This window comes from Oncorhynchus mykiss, chromosome 10 (genome assembly GCF_057628025.1).
Source record: "Oncorhynchus mykiss isolate SJ-2025 chromosome 10, ASM5762802v1, whole genome shotgun sequence".
Classification (NCBI taxonomy): domain Eukaryota; kingdom Metazoa; phylum Chordata; class Actinopteri; order Salmoniformes; family Salmonidae; genus Oncorhynchus; species Oncorhynchus mykiss.
In genome coordinates this window covers 7,965,290-7,983,604 of record NC_143031.1, presented here as the reverse complement: position 1 = coordinate 7,983,604, position 18,315 = coordinate 7,965,290, and the positions used below count along the sequence as shown (strand labels likewise).

General features: G+C 40.9%; 1 protein-coding gene across 6 annotated transcripts in view; it reads right to left on the bottom strand.

Moving 5' to 3' along the window:
• Positions 1 to 2,035: 2,035 nt before the first annotated feature.
• LOC110533310 (P2X purinoceptor 1) overlaps positions 2,036 to 18,315 on the bottom strand; it is a 49,381-nt gene continuing 33,101 nt past the window's right edge. For 3 of the 6 annotated variants that reach the window (XM_036989604.2, XM_036989607.2, XM_090188862.1), the window contains exons 5-14: positions 17,977 to 18,067; positions 17,216 to 17,296; positions 12,376 to 12,517; positions 10,066 to 10,211; positions 9,212 to 9,302; positions 9,024 to 9,089; positions 8,294 to 8,389; positions 4,423 to 4,464; positions 4,014 to 4,104; positions 2,036 to 3,597 (exon numbers count right to left, since the gene is read on the bottom strand). In XM_036989604.2, the coding sequence (XP_036845499.2) occupies positions 4,051 to 4,104; positions 4,423 to 4,464; positions 8,294 to 8,389; positions 9,024 to 9,089; positions 9,212 to 9,302; positions 10,066 to 10,211; positions 12,376 to 12,517; positions 17,216 to 17,296; positions 17,977 to 18,067 (809 nt within the window). In that variant the 3' untranslated portion in view covers positions 2,036 to 3,597; positions 4,014 to 4,050. The remainder of the gene's footprint in view (positions 3,598 to 4,013; positions 4,105 to 4,422; positions 4,465 to 8,293; positions 8,390 to 9,023; positions 9,090 to 9,211; positions 9,303 to 10,065; positions 10,212 to 12,375; positions 12,518 to 17,215; positions 17,297 to 17,976; positions 18,068 to 18,315) is intronic. The other 3 variants (XM_036989608.2, XM_090188861.1, XM_090188863.1) reach the window with 1 other exon arrangement.

The window sequence follows — 18,315 nt, the reverse complement described above, 5'->3', positions numbered from 1 at the left end:
GTGTTCTTTCCTTCTGTCTATTAGGTACATTGCCTTGGGAGTTGAGCTTGGTGATATTGACACGGTCTATATGCTAATTAATATGAGCGTTTTGCATGTTTCGTCTTTAGCCGGAACTCTATACTGCTGCCTGTCACTCCAGCTACACCTGTTAACATGCCCATGTCATTATGACACGTTCACATCACTACACTGCTGTCTGTCACTCCATGCCCATGTCATTATGACACGTTCACATCACTACACTGCTGTCTGTCACTCCATGCCCATGTCATTATGACACGTTCACATCACTACACTGCTGTCTGTCACTCCATGCCCATGTCATTATGACACGTTCACATCACTACACTACTGTCTGTCACTCCATGCCCATGTCATTATGACACGTTCACATCACTACACTGCTGTCTGTCACTCCATGCCCATGTCATTATGACACCTTCACATCACTACACTGCTGTCTGTCACTCCATGCCCATGTCTTTATGACACGTTCACATCACTACACTGCTGTCTGTCACTCCATGCCCATGTCATTATGACACGTTCACATCACTACACTGCTGTCTGTCACTCCATGCCCATGTCATTATGACACGTTCACATCACTACACTGCTGTCTGTCACTCCAGCTACACCTGTTAACATGATTTGAGATGAAGTGAATCTAATCGAGGGCTGTGGGCGTGAGTGTACATAGTGACAACAACAGGGTCGTTGTTTTTTGCATCGCTGCAATTTATCATATGTGATTGTCCTGGTCTCTGTGTTGAAAGTACCATTTATCATCTGTGATTGTCCTGGTGTCTGTGTTGAAAGTACCATTTATCATATGTGATTGTCCTGGTCTCTGTGTTGAAAGTACCATTTATCATATGTGATTGTCCTGGTGTCTGTGTTGAAGGTACCATTTATCATATGTGATTGTCCTGGTCTCTGTGTTGAAGGTACCATTTATCATATGTGATTGTCCTGGTCTCTGTGTTGAAGGTACCATTTATCATATGTGATTGTCCTGGTCTCTGTGTTGAAAGTACCATTTATCATATGTGATTGTCCTGGTGTCTGTGTTGAAGGTACCATTTATCATATGTGATTGTCCTGGTCTCTGTGTTGAAGGTACCATTTATCATATGTGATTGTCCTGGTCTCTGTGTTGAAGGTACCATTTATCATATGTGATTGTCCTGGTCTCTGTGTTGAAGGTACCATTTATCATATGTGATTGTCCTGGTCTCTGTGTTGAAGGTACCATTTATCATATGTGATTATCCTGGTCTCTGTGTTGAAGGTACCATTTATCATATGTGATTGTCCTGGTCTCTGTGTTGAAAGTACCATTTATCATATGTGATTGTCCTGGTCTCTGTGTTGAAGGTACCATTTATCATATGTGATTGTCCTGGTCTCTGTGTTGAAGGTACCATTTATCATATGTGATTGTCCTGGTCTCTGTGTTGAAGATGTGTTGAAGATACCATTTATCATATGTGATTGTCCTGGTCTCTGTGTCGAAGGTACCATTTATCATATGTGATTGTCCTGGTCTCTGTGTCGAAGGTACCATTTATCATATGTGATTGTCCTGGTCTCTGTGTCGAAGGTGTATTTTGTTCAATGGGTTTATTCGATGTCTGTACTGTTCTGCATATTTCTGAAGCCTCTTTCATACCCGGTGCTAACGTGCCAGTTGTCCGTCCTGATGTTGTCCACATTCTGATTGTGCCCACATTTTTAGAAGGTTGTAGAAAATAATGCATTGTGATCTGATTGGGATCAGATCTTACAAGTGTAAACAGGACAAGATTAGGATACATGTTAGAACCAGGTATAAATGGGAAAAAGCATGTCAAACCTGTACTGAATGCCACTGTTACCGTGTAAATATGTACCAATATATAAATAAGATGTTTTTTTGTTTTTTTTGCATGCTTTTTGTACACCAAGACATAATCAAATAATTAAAAATATCAGAATAATTTAATCACGTCATTTTTTTGTAAGTAATCTGTCAAAGTATATGCAAGAGTACAACCTTCAACAAATGTTTTATTGAATTTGCGTATCAATCACAAACTTGTTGATTGATGAGAAAGATTTAAAGATCAAAAATCAGTCATTGTTACAGTATTTCAAGGTGGAATACCCCGCCCGCGCCAGTAGTCATCTATTCTTCTGCTTCTTGAAGACAACATGGTGTTTTGCTGTGCTGATGGAAGAGGTTGGAAACCGGCTTTTTCAACTTACTCTTGAAAGTTGTAATAGTAGAATACACAAGGCGCAGCTTCTATATTGGGAAGTACATCCTCAGTTCCTCTTGTCCTGTCGGTCATTACTAGACCTTAGAGAGATATTTATAACGTGTCAGAAACTGTCCAGATCTACTAGCCCACGTCAGCTAACGTTTTTTTAGCCCAGAGATTTTGTAGTAATGTTAGAGTCACTCAAATATTACAGGAATACACATTAGACATGGCAAAATGTATACAATTGCAAGAAAATTACCTTTAAAATGGCAACATTTTCCCTGCACCCCCTGACAAAATGTGTAGAAATGTGTCCCCGAAGAAAATAGAGAATGTTTCTGAGTGAACCACGGCTTTAAGGTACCGAATGTGTTATAAACAGATATTATAAAATGTGTTAATAAACCAGGGTGCTTTAAGGTACCGAATGTGTTATAAACAGATATTATAAAATGTGTTAATAAACCAGGGTACTTTAAGGTACCGAATGTGTTATAAACAGATATTATAAAATGTGTTAATAAACCAGGGTACTTTAAGGTACCGAATGTGTTATAAACAGATATTATAAAATGTGTTAATAAACCAGGGTACTTTAAGGTACCGAATGTGTTATAAACAGATATTATAAAATGTGTTAATAAACCAGGGTACTTTAAGGTACCGAATGTGTTATAAAACGCATGATTCTTTCAGGTAATGAACCAACCCTAAACTAACACATAGTTCTAATTATGACACATTGAGAGAACAGCGCTCCTAAAGCACATCGATGCCCTGTTTTGTATCACATTAAACTGTCTCCCTGATTATTATTATTAGACAAACAAAGGAGGGTGGCTGTCTGAAAGAATGTTCCGTAACTATCTATCTCGGCAGGTAGGCTAGTGGTTAGAGCGTTGGGCCACTAACTGAAAGGTTGCTAGATCGAATCCCTGAGCTGACAAGGTAAAAATCTGTGGTTCTGCCCCTGAACAAGGCAGTTAACCCACTAGGCTGTCATTGTAAATAAGAATTTGTTCTTAACTGACTTGCCTAGTTAAATAAAGGTAAAATAAAAAAAATCTCCTAAACTGAGAGCATTGTTTGAGGTCTGTTGACATTTGAAGGCAATAAATAGCAGTTGAATCATTGAGCCGGAAGGGCATTGTTTGAGATCTGTTGACAGGATTTGAAGGCAATTAAATAGCAGTTGAATCATTGAGCTGGAGAGTGGACACAAGGCAGAAAACCATTCACACTTGTTTTTATGCTTTAAGATGTCTCAGTGCAGTCTGGAGTCAGTGTGTTGGAGTCGCTGTTACTGCAGACTGGAGCCCAGGAGTCAGGACCCCTCTGCAGAATCACTCTGTAGGAGAGGAACACAAACCCGGGCCCATGTTCAAATGGGACTCTTTAAAAAAACACGCCATATCGCCCGTTGTGTGGTTCAAAAGGACATACGGGGGTGGGGGGGGGTGTATATTACAGTGTGCACACACCAGGCTAAAACTGTGTCAGATGTAAAAATGTATTGAACTCCTCTTAATCGATTCCCCACCAATAGTTAAACATGCTGATGTGGTTCACCAATGTGTTTCTCCTGGGTCGTGTTTGAATACATTCATCCTCCCCCTTCTATTGGCTGAACACAGTCTGACAGCTGTCCAACTGATCCAATCATGTCAGATCAGACTGTAGTTCAGGAAGGGAGGGAAACAGGATGTTTTTTTTTTTTTAAGTATTCCAACACAGACCAGAGGAGCCACACCAGTCAACACAAACCTTAAGACTGAGCTGATCCAGGCAGCTGCTGTAGAGGCTAAGTCTCTGACAGTGGTGCCTCATGATGCACTAGAACCTCTTCTGAATGCTTCTGTGTGGCCAAGAAGACATCAATGACATGCTACACCACAATATATATATATGTGTGTGTGGTGTGTGGTGTGTGGTGTGTGTGTGTGTGTGTGTGTGTGTGTGTGTGTGTGTGTGTGTGTGTGTGTGTGTGTGTGTGTGTGTGTGTGTGTGTGTGTGTGTGTGTGTGTGTGTGTGTGTGTGTGTGTGTGTGTGTGTGTGTGTGTGTGTGTGTGTGTGTGTGTGTGTGTGTTGGCCTTTCACCCACTTTAACCACAATCAGTAACAGTTTATAAAGGTGATAACTGGTGAATGACACAAACACACACTATGTGCTTACCTTGGATACTTCTTTTTCAGACTTGAACTCATCTAAAGGTTCCTGAAAGACAGACTCAGACTCATATCGATCCATTTTCTATCTGACCACCTTCTGTTTCACTTGTTTGAAACCAGTATTAGACTCTCAACTAAATGTATTTTAAACATATTTACTTTGTAAGAGTTGAGTTTGAGTGTATGTATGAAATAAAGATGAAGGTAAATCATATTACAAACTATTGTTTTTATCCTTTATTTAACCAGACAAAAAACACATTGAGATTTACATGTCTTGTTCAAGTGATCTGAAAGGATATTTTCTTTACACTTTAACAACAGAGTGTCAGTTGGAGTTTGAATTTGCCCAAAGGCGTGCTCTCGCTAAACACTGGGAGGACAATAAACACTGCTTTGGATAGCATATTATCTGGATAGTCCCCAATAGATGGTTTATAGATGTTCAATTGTCAACGAACTAACCCCTAACTTCAACCCCAGATTCATGTCCCAATATCCCAGCTCGTTCCTAACCCTAGACTCAACCCTAACCCAGAACCTCCATCTTCATTTCCACATCCCAATTCAACTCTAACCCTCAACCACCGTCCTAACCCTAGCTTCATGTTAAACAGCCGTCACTAGCCGGCTCCCACCCGGCTACTCAACCCTGCACCTTAGAGGCTGCTGCCCTATATACATAGACATGGAATCACTGGTCACTTTAATAATGGAACACTAGACACTTTAATAATGTTTATATACTGCTTTACTCATTTCATATGTATATACTGTATTCTATTCTACTGTATTTAGTCAATGCTACTCCGACATTGTTCATCCTAATATTTATATATTTCTTAATTCCATTATTTTACTTTTATATTTGTATGTATTGTTGTGAAATGTTAGAGCTAGTTAGAGCTATGAACTGTTGGAGCTAGGAACACAAGCATTTCGCTACACCCGCAATAACATCTGCTAAATATGTGAATGTGACCAATAACATCTGCTATCTGTGTGTATGTGACCAATAACATCTGCTAACTGTGTGTATGTGACCAATAACATCTGCTAAATATGTGACCAATAACATCTGCTATCTGTGTGTATGTGACCAATAACATCTGCTAAATATGTATATGTGACCAATAACATCTGCTAAATATGTATATGTGACCAATAACATCTGATAAATATGTGACCAATAACATCTGCTAATCATGTGTATGTGACCAATAACATCTGCTAAATATGTGTATGTGACCAATAACATCTGCTAACCGTGTGTATGTGACCAATAACATCTGCTAACCGTGTGTATGTGACCAATAACATCTGCTAATCATGTGTATGTGACCAATAACATCTGCTAACCGTGTGTATGTGACCAATAACATCTGCTAACCATGTGTATGTGACCAATAACATCTGCTAACCCTGTGTATGTGACCAATAACATCTGCTAACCCTGTGTATGTGACCAATAACATCTGCTAACCATGTGTATGTGACCAATAACATCTGCTAACCCTGTGTATGTGACCAATAACATCTGCTAAATATGTGTATGTGACCAATAACATCTGCTAACCGTGTGTATGTGACCAATAACATCTGCTAACCGTGTGTATGTGACCAATAACATCTGCTAATCATATGTATGTGACCAATAACATCTGCTAACCGTGTGTATGTGACCAATAACATCTGCTAACCATGTGTATGTGACCAATAACATCTGCTAACCCTGTGTATGTGACCAATAACATCTGCTAACCATGTGTATGTGACCAATAACATCTGCTAACCGTGTGTATGTGACCAATAACATCTGCTAACCATGTGTATGTGACCAATAACATCTGCTAACCATGTGTATGTGACCAATAACATCATACAGCAAGTGTGTAAACGGCACAGTGAAATGCTTATGTCGGAGAGTGTCAATACGTTAATAGGCGAACGGAGTCTTCTTGTCTCCTCAATTGGTGTATCCTACCGCGGAAGAGTTTTCAAATTCGCCCCCCTTTCTAGCATTCAAAATAATAGATATCTCTAAATTCGAAAAACATGTCACCACAACCCTACTGGTGTCACTGCTGGGACAAGCAAATTTACTAAGTTTTATAACAATGCATAAAACTGTCTTGCATGCAAACGCAAAAGATGCAAATGCCACCACAATTCAACTACGACCCACATGTATTTCGGAATTCGTCCTCTGTAAACGTCATTTGCCTAATGACGCGCTAGTGGAAAAGGAGTGTCATTTCACGCAAGTGCATTTGTATCCATGGTTTCCTCTCCTCTCCTCGCCTCCTCTCCTCGATTTCCTTTGACCTTTTTCAAAAGGAGGAATCGAGCCAATCCGATTGAGAATCCCCCATAGTTTGGGACTAGTTTGAGCATGTCTAGATCATCTATTAGCGACCATGAAATCGTTGTTTTATATTATATGGGGAGTCTACTGAGACCAGGGTCTCATTGTCAATGGTGTCCTGAGGACAACAAATTCAACACGAACCTTCCAATTAAAAAAATGGATATAAACTACAGGTTACAATAATAATAAAAAACCCCACAATGCATTTTTACATTTGACCAAAACAAATGCAATTGTCATTTAACAAATTCAACATTGGACTCCCAAACTGCTCTAGTGGGCCCAGGGAATCAAGACACAGGGAGTTCTGCAGGTTATTTCAAAAAATTGGGGGCCATTAAAAACTGAGGCAGATTTATCTAATTCGGGTGGAGACCTAAGAAACCTCAAGCATTAACCAATCATGTGCAGGGGTTTGGTATCTCGTGTTTTTATACTTCAACATTGAAGTTAGGTAAGTCGGAGGCTTGTGTAGTAGAGCTTTGTAAACGAAAAGGGAATAGTGATGTGATGCCAGTCACATTCTGTTAAAGGACCCCAAAGTACACACATCCCTGGGTCGCTCCTCTTTTCAGTTCACTGCAGCTAGCGACTGGAACGAGCTGCAACATGCTGGACCGTTTTATCTCTTCATTCAAAGACTCAATCATGGACACTCTTACTGACAGTTGTGGCTGCTTTGTGTGATGTACTGTTGTCTCTACCTTCTTGCCCTTTGTGCTGTTGTCTGTGGCCATTAATGTTTGTACCCTGTTTTGTGCTGCTGCCATATTGTGTTGCTACCATGTTATTATGTTGCTGCCATGTTGTGGTGCTGCCATGCTGTGTTGTCATGTGTTGCTGCCTTGCTGTGTTGTCGTGTGTTGCTGCCTTGCTGTGGTGCTGCCATGCTGTGTTGTCATGTGTTGCTGCCTTGCTGTGTTGTCATGTGTTGCTGCCATGCTGTGTTGTCATGTGTTGCTGCCTTGCTGTGTTGTCATGTGTTGCTGCCTTGCTGTGTTGTTGTCTTAGGTCTCTCTTTATGTAGTGTAGTGTTGTCTCTCTTGTCGTGGTGTGTATTTTGTCCTATATTTCTATGATATTTTTAATCCCAGCCCCCAGCCCCACAGGAGGCCTTTCGGTATTCATTGTAAATAAGAATTTGTTCTTAACTGACTTGCCTCGTTAAATAAAGGTCAATATAAAAATAAATACAAATCTACGGGGCTTAAATGAGGACCAGTCAACCTTTTGATACAGGATGCAGTGACGCGTATTAACACTGATGCGTATTAGAATTGAAGTGGGATACAGTAGCCTTCCCCAAAGGAGGAGCAAATTACTATTATCATGTATTTCTTAGAGAGACAACACATGAACTGTTGGGTAAATTATCGTGTGTACTGTTGAGGATCTGTCTGCCCAGTTTTCTGCACAACTCATTTTTTTTCCCTTCTTCTTTTAATGCCTCTTTGCTGCCACCTGGTGTTTAAACTGGATGTTACGCAACAGTTTGATGTAAACTCACCTTCTCCATCGTTTCAGTGACCTTGAATTTCATGTTGTTGTAGAATTCCCTCTTGGGTAGTAGATACAGGAGAATCAGATCACATACTACAGTCGCCTTTGGAAACAGCACAAGTAGAGCACAATTTGAGCCAGAGAAATGTTATATACATGTAATTTTGTGATCACAACTACCTCCGTTACATTGTTTAATAGATAAACATATTTGTTTAGTCTATTTCTATACAAGCTGTTTAAGAGATCTACAGTAGACTACTGGAGATTCTGTAAGTTTTGCAGTATCAGATAGGATACATATTATCAGATAGGATGTGTAGTATTAGATAGGATGTGTAGTATTAGACAGGATGTGTAGTATTAGACAGGATGTGTAGTATTAGACAGGATGTGTAGTATCAGATAGGATATGTATTATCAGATAGGATGTGTAGTATTAGACAGGATGTGTAGTATTAGACAGGATGTGTAGTATTAGACAGGATGTGTGGTATTCGATAGGATGTGTAATATTAGATGGGATGTGTAGTATTAGATGGGATGTGTAGTATTAGACAGGATGTGTAGTATTTAATGGAATGTGTAGTATTTGACAGGATGTGTAGTATTAGACAGGAAGTGTAGTATTTAATGGAATGTGTAGTATTTGACAGGATGTGTAGTATTAGACAGGAAGTGTAGTATTTAATGGAATGTGTAGTATTTGACAGGATGTGTAGTATTGAAAGACTCACCACTCCAAAGATTCCAACACCAGATCCTATAGCTGTTAGTGTTGGAATGATATCAAATTTTCTGGCCTGGAAAATAACAATAACATCAACAATCTTTAAGCTTTTTAAATCTACAGTTGTAAGGGAGGAATTCAAAAATACTGTCTGGAATTTTACAAGGATCGCAATCATGAACTTCATGAACTTACCACTGAACGAACAATGATGTCAAATCGAATCCCAAACACTTTCAGAAGCGTTCTTTTCTCCAGTGTGTCCTCCATATAATGCTTTGCATACCTAAAGGACAACATTTAGACACACTTTTCAGCCTCTAGGCTAGTGTTCAGATCTGTATCTCTCTTCTGCTTTTCACATGACCCTAGCCATGCAACTAAGAAGAGTAAGCTGTATAATGAATAGTGTAACTTCCTTAGTCGCATGGTTAGCACGACCCCCAATGGTTAGCACGACCCCCAATGGTTAGCACGACCCCCATGGCTAACATGACCCCAATGGCTAACACGACCCCCATGGCTAACACGACCCCCATGGCTAACACGACCCCCATGGCTAACACGACCCCCATGGCTAACACGACCCCCATGGCTAACAGGACCCCCATGGCTAACACGACCCCCATGGCTAACACGACCCCCATGGCTAACACGACCCCCATGGCTAACAGGACCCCCATGGCTAACACGACCCCAATGGCTAACACGACCCCCATGGCTAACACGACCCCCATGGCTAACACGACACCTTTCTCTGTGTTTTTCTTTCATTTATTTGGAATCTTAACTCAGAAAAGGCTTTTCAATTTAAGAAAGTGGCCCTTACAAGAATGATCAATAAATACTTTGTTAATGATTTATTGAGATAGGACAGGAAATGTAGAAGAGATTAGGACAGGAAATGTAGAAGAGATTAGGACAGAAAATGTAGAAGAGATTGCGAGTCAGAAGGGCAGTAAATTGGACTTCAAAACCCATGCTGACTCTGGTACACATTTGTGCCAGGTTCTGCAGCACGAACCACAAGACCATGATGCTTTATTTACCTGAAGTTGTATCCCACAGATGCTCTGGCCGTGTCTGCCTCGTCGGGGTTTCCATAGAGACCGTGGAAGGAGTAGATCGGTTTACAGTCTGACTGGTCATGGTCCAGGTTACAGGTCCAGTCAATGATGATACCAATCGCCCCACCCTGTCAGATCAATCAATACATCTAGTCAACGATGGTACCACTAACCCCAAACAGCACCATACCATCAACAACAATACATCCAGTCAATGAGGGTACCACTAACCCCAAACAGCACGATACTATCAATACATCCAGTCAATGAGGGCACCACTAACCCCAAACAGCACGATACCATCAACAACAATACATCCAGTCAATGAGGGTACCACTAACCCCAAACAGCACGATACTATCAATACATCCAATCAACGATGGTACCACTAACCCCAAACAGCACGATACCATCAACAACAATACATCCAGTCAATGAGGGTACCACTAACCCCAAACAGCACGATACTATCAATACATCCAATCAACAATGGTACCACTAACCCCAAACAGCACGATACCATCAACAACAATACATCCAGTCAATGAGGGTACCACTAACCCCAAACAGTACGATACCATAAACAACATAAGCAATCAACGGAGGCAACAATAACACCATCATACCCTGTTATCAATAACACCAGTGTCTTCAAACACTTTTTAAATAAATCAGTTGCAATTTGAGTGTTCTACTAAGCTTTCACTCAGAAATGACCTTTGACAGAGCATACCTCGTTACCAAATAACACCCTCATTATACCTCGTTACCAATCACACCACCATCATACCATGTCACCAATAACACCATCATCATATCTCGTTATCAATAACACCGCCATCATACCTCGTTACCAATAACACCATCATCATACCCCGTTACCAATAACACCATCATACTCCGTTACCAATAACACCATCATCATACCTCGTTACCCATAACACCACCATCATACCCCGTTACCAATAACACCATCATCATACCTCGTTACCCATAACACCACCATCATACCCCGTTACCAATAACACCATCATACCCCGTTACCAATAACACCATCATCATACCCCGTTACCAATAACACCACCATCATACCTCATTACCAATAACACCACCATCATACCTCATTACCAATAACACCACCATCATCATACCTCGTTACCAAACACCACCATCATACCTCGTTGCCAATAACACCATCATCATCATACCTCACCACCATAATGCACCGTTACCAATAACACCACCATCATCATACCTCGTTACCAATAACACAACCATCATCATACCTCACCACCGTAATATCCCGTTACCAATAACACCACTATCAAACCTCATTACCAATAACACCACCATCATACCTTGTTGCCAATAACACCACCATCATCATACCTCACCTCCATCATACCTCATTACCAATAACACCAACATCATACCTTGTTACCAATAACACCACCATCATACCTCATTACCAATAACACCACCATCATCATACCTCGTTACCAATAACACCACCATCATCATACCTCATTACCAATAACACCATCATCATACCTCATTACCAATAACACCATCATCATACCTTGTTACCAATAACACCAACATCATACCTTGTTACCAATAACACCATCATCATCATACCTCATTACCAATAACACCATCATCATACCTTGTTGCCAATAACACCATCATCATCATACCTCACCACCATCATACCTCGTTATCCAATAACACCACCATCATCATACCTCATTACCAATAACACCACCATCATACCTCGCTACCAATAACACCATCATCATCATACCTCGTTACCAATAACACCACCATCATACCTCGTTACCAATAACACCAATATTATACCTTGTTACCAATAACACCATCATCATACCTCGTTACCAATAACACCATCATCATACCTCGTTACCAATAACACCACCATCATTACCTCGTTACCAATAACACCATCATCATACCTCGTTACCAATAACACCACCATCATACCTCGTTACCAATAACACCACCACCATCATACCTCGTTACCAATAACACCATCATCATACCTTGTTACCAATAACACCATCATCATACCTCACCACCATCATACCTCGTTACCAATAACACCATCATCATACCTTGTTACCAATAACACCATCATCATACCTCACCACCATCATAACTCGTTACCAATAACACCACCATTATACCTCATTACACCAAAACACACAGCCATACAGGGACTGACAGGTACTTGCAAACCCCCTTCACTCATAAATATAATAGCATATTGCTCACCACTTTGGCTATGGCGGCGAAGTTGAAGCCAGACATCTGTACCAAGTCGCCCAGTCTGAAAATGGGACACAGTGTGGCCGTCTTTGGGTCATACAGGCAACTTTTGATGTACTGATTGTCGATACCTTCTACGAGGTTACACCTAGAGTGAGAACAGGAAGAGATCTTTGTTAAAAAGATGGCAAGTTTATATCATACTGTACTTGTTATGTAGCAAAATAGATATTTGAATCAATATCACATTTGGCACCTCCTCCATATTCAGTGCATAGCTACTACATACACAATATGTGTGTGATGTAATGCATGTATCAAACATAGCAACCATTGCCTGAGGCTCCTTAATGGTCCTCTGGTCACCTCACTCATAGAAGAAACAGTAACATCAGTAATCTACTTGAAGGAAAATGTTTTTATATACAGTACCAGTCGAAGGTTTTGACACACCTGTCATTCAAGGGTTTCTCTTACTTTTGACTATTTTCTACATTGTAGAATAATAGTGAAGACATCGGAACTACGAAATAACACATATGGAATCATGTAGTAACCAAAAAAGTGTTAAACAAGTCAACATTTATTTTATATTTGAGATTCTTCAAAGTAGCCACCCTTTGCCTTGATGACAGCTTTGCACACTCTTGGCATTCTCTCAACCAGCTTCACCTGGAATGCTTTCCCAACAGTATTGAAGGAGTTCCCACATATGTTGAGCACTTGTTGGCTGCTTTTCCTTCACTCTGTGGTCCAACCTATCCCAAACCATTCTCAACTGGGTTGAGGTTGGGTGATTATGGAGGCCAGGTAATGTAATGCAGCACTCCATCACTCTCCTTCTTGGTCAAATAGCCCCTATACAGCCTGCAGATGTATAATAGTCCCACTAAGTGAAAACCAGATGGGATGGCGTATCGCTGCAGAATGCTGTGGTAGCCATGCTGGTTAAGTATGCCTTGAATTCTAAATAAATAATTTACAGTGTCATCAGCAAAGCACCATCACACCTCCTCCTCCATGCTTCACGGTGGGAACCACACATGTGGAGATCATCCATTCACCTACTCGGAGTCTCACAAAGGCACTGTGGTTGGACCCAAAAATCTCAAATTTGGACTCATCAGACCAAAGGACAGATTTCCAACAGTCTAATGTCCATTGCCTGTGTTTCTTGGCCCAAGCAAGTCTCTTCATCTTATTGGTGTCCTTCAGTAGTTTCCTTTGGAGTCCTTTGCAGCAACGTGACCATGAATGCCTGATTCACGCAGTCTCCTCTGAAAAGTTGGTGTTGAGATGTGTCTGTTACTTGAACTCTGTGAAGCATTTGGGCTGAAATTTCTGAGGTCCAGTTAACTCTAATGAACTTATCTTCTGCAGCAGAGGTAACTCTGGGTCTTCCTTTCCTGTAGCGGTCCTCATGAGAGCCAGTTTCATCATAGCACTGGATGCTTTTTGCGACTGCACTTGAAGAAACTTTAAAAGTTCTTGAAATGTTCTGTATTGACTGACCTTCATGTCAGTAATAGACTGTCGTTTCTCTTCGCTTATTTGAGCTGTTCTTGCCATAATATGGACTTGGTCTTTTACCAAATAGGGCTATATCTGTATACCACCCCTACCTTGGCAGAACACGACTGATTGGCTCAAACGCATTAAGAAGAAAATCAATTCCACAAATTAACTTTTTAGAAGGCACACCTATTAATATGAAATGCATTCCAGTTGACTACCTCATGAAGCTGGTTGAGAGAAAGAGTGTGGCAACAGTGTGCAAAGCTGTCATCAAGGCAAAGGGTGGCTATTTTGAAGAATCTCAAATATAAAATTGGAGTGGCCATCACAAAGCCCTTTCCTCAATCCTATTGAAAATATGTGGGCAGAACTGAAAAAGCGTGTGCGAGCAAGGAGGCCTACAAACCTGACTCAGTTACACCAGCTCTGTTAGGAGGAATGGGCCAACATTTACCCCACGTATTGTTGGAAGCTTGTGGAAGGCTACCCGAAAAGTTTGACCCAAGTTAAACAATTTAAAGGCAATGCTACCAAATACTAATTGAGTGTATGTAAACTTCTGACCCACTGGGAATGTGATGAAAGCAATACAAGCTGAAATAAATCATTTTCTCTACTATTATTCTGACATTTCACATTCTTAAAATAAAGATGTGATCCTAACTGACCTAAGACAGGGCATTTTTACTAGGATTAATTGTCAGGAATTGTGAAAAACTGAGTTTAAATGTATTTGGCTAAGGTGTATGTAAACTTCAGACTTCAACTGTATATATGAGTTCCACGACCTACAAGACAGATCGGTTGAGGGACGAGTGTCGCGTAGGAGTGACGCCAACTTACGTGAGGCAATGCTTAAATGGCAAAATAATCTAATATCACGATTTCCTTGATTTATATATATTTATATTATTAGAATCATTTATGTTTAGCTCACATAATATAATTTCAAGGTATACAATAAGGTGTCTGTAATAGAATACACGTATTTCTGTCTCTTTCTAAATACTGTATATTTTACAACGTTGAGGGAGTGCCAAGATGGAGGCACGATGTCTTCAAAACAGCACCCCCTGTCTGTCATCTAGTGTATATATACATAATGTATGATGAATCTGTGGTTGTGTTAAATGTGTATTCACCAAGTCATTACTGTCCTGATCATCTATACAGTCAGCGGGAAATATATTTTTGATTTACATTTGGTTGAGTTGTCAACTAACAAAAAAATGTCACCATTGGATTTAGGTTAAAAGTTGGGTGAAAATCTAACTAAATTCTTTCAGTGTTGATGACTTCTGCAAATCCAATCGGTTTTCCACAGTGATTCAAGGTAATCTGGTAATGCCCTCCGTTCCTGCTTTGATCAAATGTAATCTTTTTTGTTGAAATGACGTGGAAACAACATTGATTCAACCATTTTCCCCCCATTGGGTTGAGTACATCTCTATATGATTTTAACCTATAGAATCTGGCTCTTCTAATGTTAACCTATAGAATATGTCTCTTCTCATGTTAACCTATAGAATCGGACTCTTCTAATGTTAACCTATAGAATCTGACTCTTCTCATATTAACCGGGGTGGCAGGGTAGCCTAGTGGTTAGAGCGTTGGACTAGTAACCGGAAGGTTGCAAGTTCAAACCCCTGAGCTGACAAGGTAGAAATCTGTCGTTCTGCCCCTGAACAGGCAGTTAACCCACTGTTCCTAGGCCGTCATTGAAAATAAGAATTTGTTCTTAACTTGCCTGGTTAAATAAATTTTAAAAACGATGGAATCTGACTCTTCTCATGTTAAACGATAGAATCTGGCTCTTCTCATGTTAACCTATAGAATATGTCTCTTCTCATGTTAACCCATAGAATCTGGCTCTTCTCATGTTAACCTAAAGAATCGGACTCTTCTCATGTTAACCTAAAGAATCGGACTCTTCTCATGTTAACCTATATAATCGGACTCTTCTCATGTTAACCTATATAATCTGGCTCTTCTCATGTTAACCTAAAGAATCGGACTCTTCTCATGTTAACCTATATAATCGGACTCTTCTCATGTTAACCTATATAATCGGACTCTTCTCATGTTAACCTATAGAATCGGACTCTTCTCATGTTAACCTATAGAATCGGACTCTTCTCATGTTAACCTATATAATCGGACTCTTCTCATGTTAACCTATATAATCGGACTCTTCTCATGTTAACCTATAGAATCGGACTCTTCTCATGTTAACCTATAGAATCTGGCTCTTCTCATGTTAACCTATAGAATCTGGCACTTCTAATGTTAACCTATAGAATCTGGCTCTTCTCATGTTAACCTATAGAATCTGGCACTTCTAATGTTAACCTATACAATCTGGCTCTTCTCATGTTAACCTATAGAATCTGGCACTTCTAATGTTAACCTATAGAATCTGGCTCTTCTCATGTTAACCGATAGAATCGGGCTCTTCTCATGTTAACCTATAGAACCTGGCCCTTCTCATGTTGACTTATGTTGCCTCTCATGATCCTAGGAGAGTTACTGAATGACCTGCCACCGACCTGACCTCAGCTTGCTATCAGGGAGTTACTGAATGACCTGCCACGACCTGACCTCAGCTCGCTATCAGGGAGTTACTGAATGACCTGCCACTAACCTGACCTCAGCTCGCTATTAGGGAGTTACTGAATGACCTGCCACCAACCTGACCTCAGCTCGCTATCAGGGAGTTACTGAATGACCTGCCACCGACCTGACCTCAGCTCGCTATCAGGGAGTTACTGAATGACCTGCCACTAACCTGACCTCAGCTTGCTATCAGGGAGTTACTGAATGACCTGCCACCAACCTGACCTCAGCTCGCTATCAGGGAGTTACTGAATGACCTGCCACCGACCTGACCTCAGCTCGCTATCAGGGAGTTACTGAATGACCTGCCACCGACCTGACCTCAGCTCGCTATCAGGGAGTTACTGAATGACCTGCCACTGACCTGACCTCAGCTTGCTATCAGGGAGTTACTGAATGATCTGCCACTAACTTGACCTCAGCTCAGTGAAACAGGAGGGGAGAGATGTCCTCATGTTGTTGCTATGCTAATTGGCAATGGTGTGGTAATGGTATGGTTATTTTGCTGTATAATGTTTGGCAGGATCGTGTAGGTTCAGAGAGACAGACACCACCTGTGTGCAGCACAGCTTATCGTGCAAATACTAATGATATTAGGAAGAAGAAGCAACGATTTAATGCTTTTATGAGTATTATAGACTGGATCCATGGTTATTCTCCTCATTTTCTATAGGCGTTGATGAAAGGATGCATGTTGTGTATCAAACAGGGGTCTTACCTCGTAACACCATAGGCTGGAAAGTTGATTGTGTTTTTGATGAACAGTGTGAAGTTCTCTGCCGACATCAACAGCGCAGGGCTGCACAGAAAACAGTAGAACAAATGAAAACAAAGACCAACAAAGCATAAACACACACACAGACACAGACACACACACACAGACACACACACAGACACACACAGACACACACACAGACACACACAGACACACACACAGACATACACAGACACACACAGACACACACACAGACACACACAGACACACACAGACACACACACAGACAGACACACACAGACACACACACAGACACACACACAGACACACACAGACACACACAGACACACACAGACACACACACACACAGACACACACAGACACACACAGACACACACACAGACACACACAGACACACACACAGACACACACAGACACACACACAGACACACACACAGACACACACAGACACACACACAGACACACACAGACACACACAGACACACACAGACACACACACAGACACACACAGACACACACACAGACACACACAGACACACACACAGACACACACAGACACACACAGACACACACAGAAAGGTCATAACAAGAAATTGGTAGAGACCGTTTTCATTTCATCAGCCTACAAATAATTCAGGTAGAGTCCAAAGGTTGTTCAGTACCATTCAGTACATAACACTTCTGATGAGTAATTAAATGTTATACCTGTAAAGCTTGAACATAAATTGATTGATCGTACATACTCTGGGATACTGCCGTCATCTTCCACAGGACACCAGGCTAGCACCTCACACATCTTTGTTGTGTTCACCAAGCACTTCCCCGTCATATGTCCTTGGGGTGGGGTGGGGTGGAGTGGGACAAAGACACGGAGAAAAGACACGAGGGATATAGCTTTTCCAACATGGAGTAACAACTATGAGCCCACAGATTAGGGTTGTCACCATATCAGTAAGGCGATTACTCGAGAGGTTTCGAGGCAAGGACACAACACATGAAGCTGACTGAATTCCCTGAGGAAAACAGTCCTAATGTTGGAAACAAACAGCCTGGTGTTGTCGCCCAGAATCACATGTTTCTTT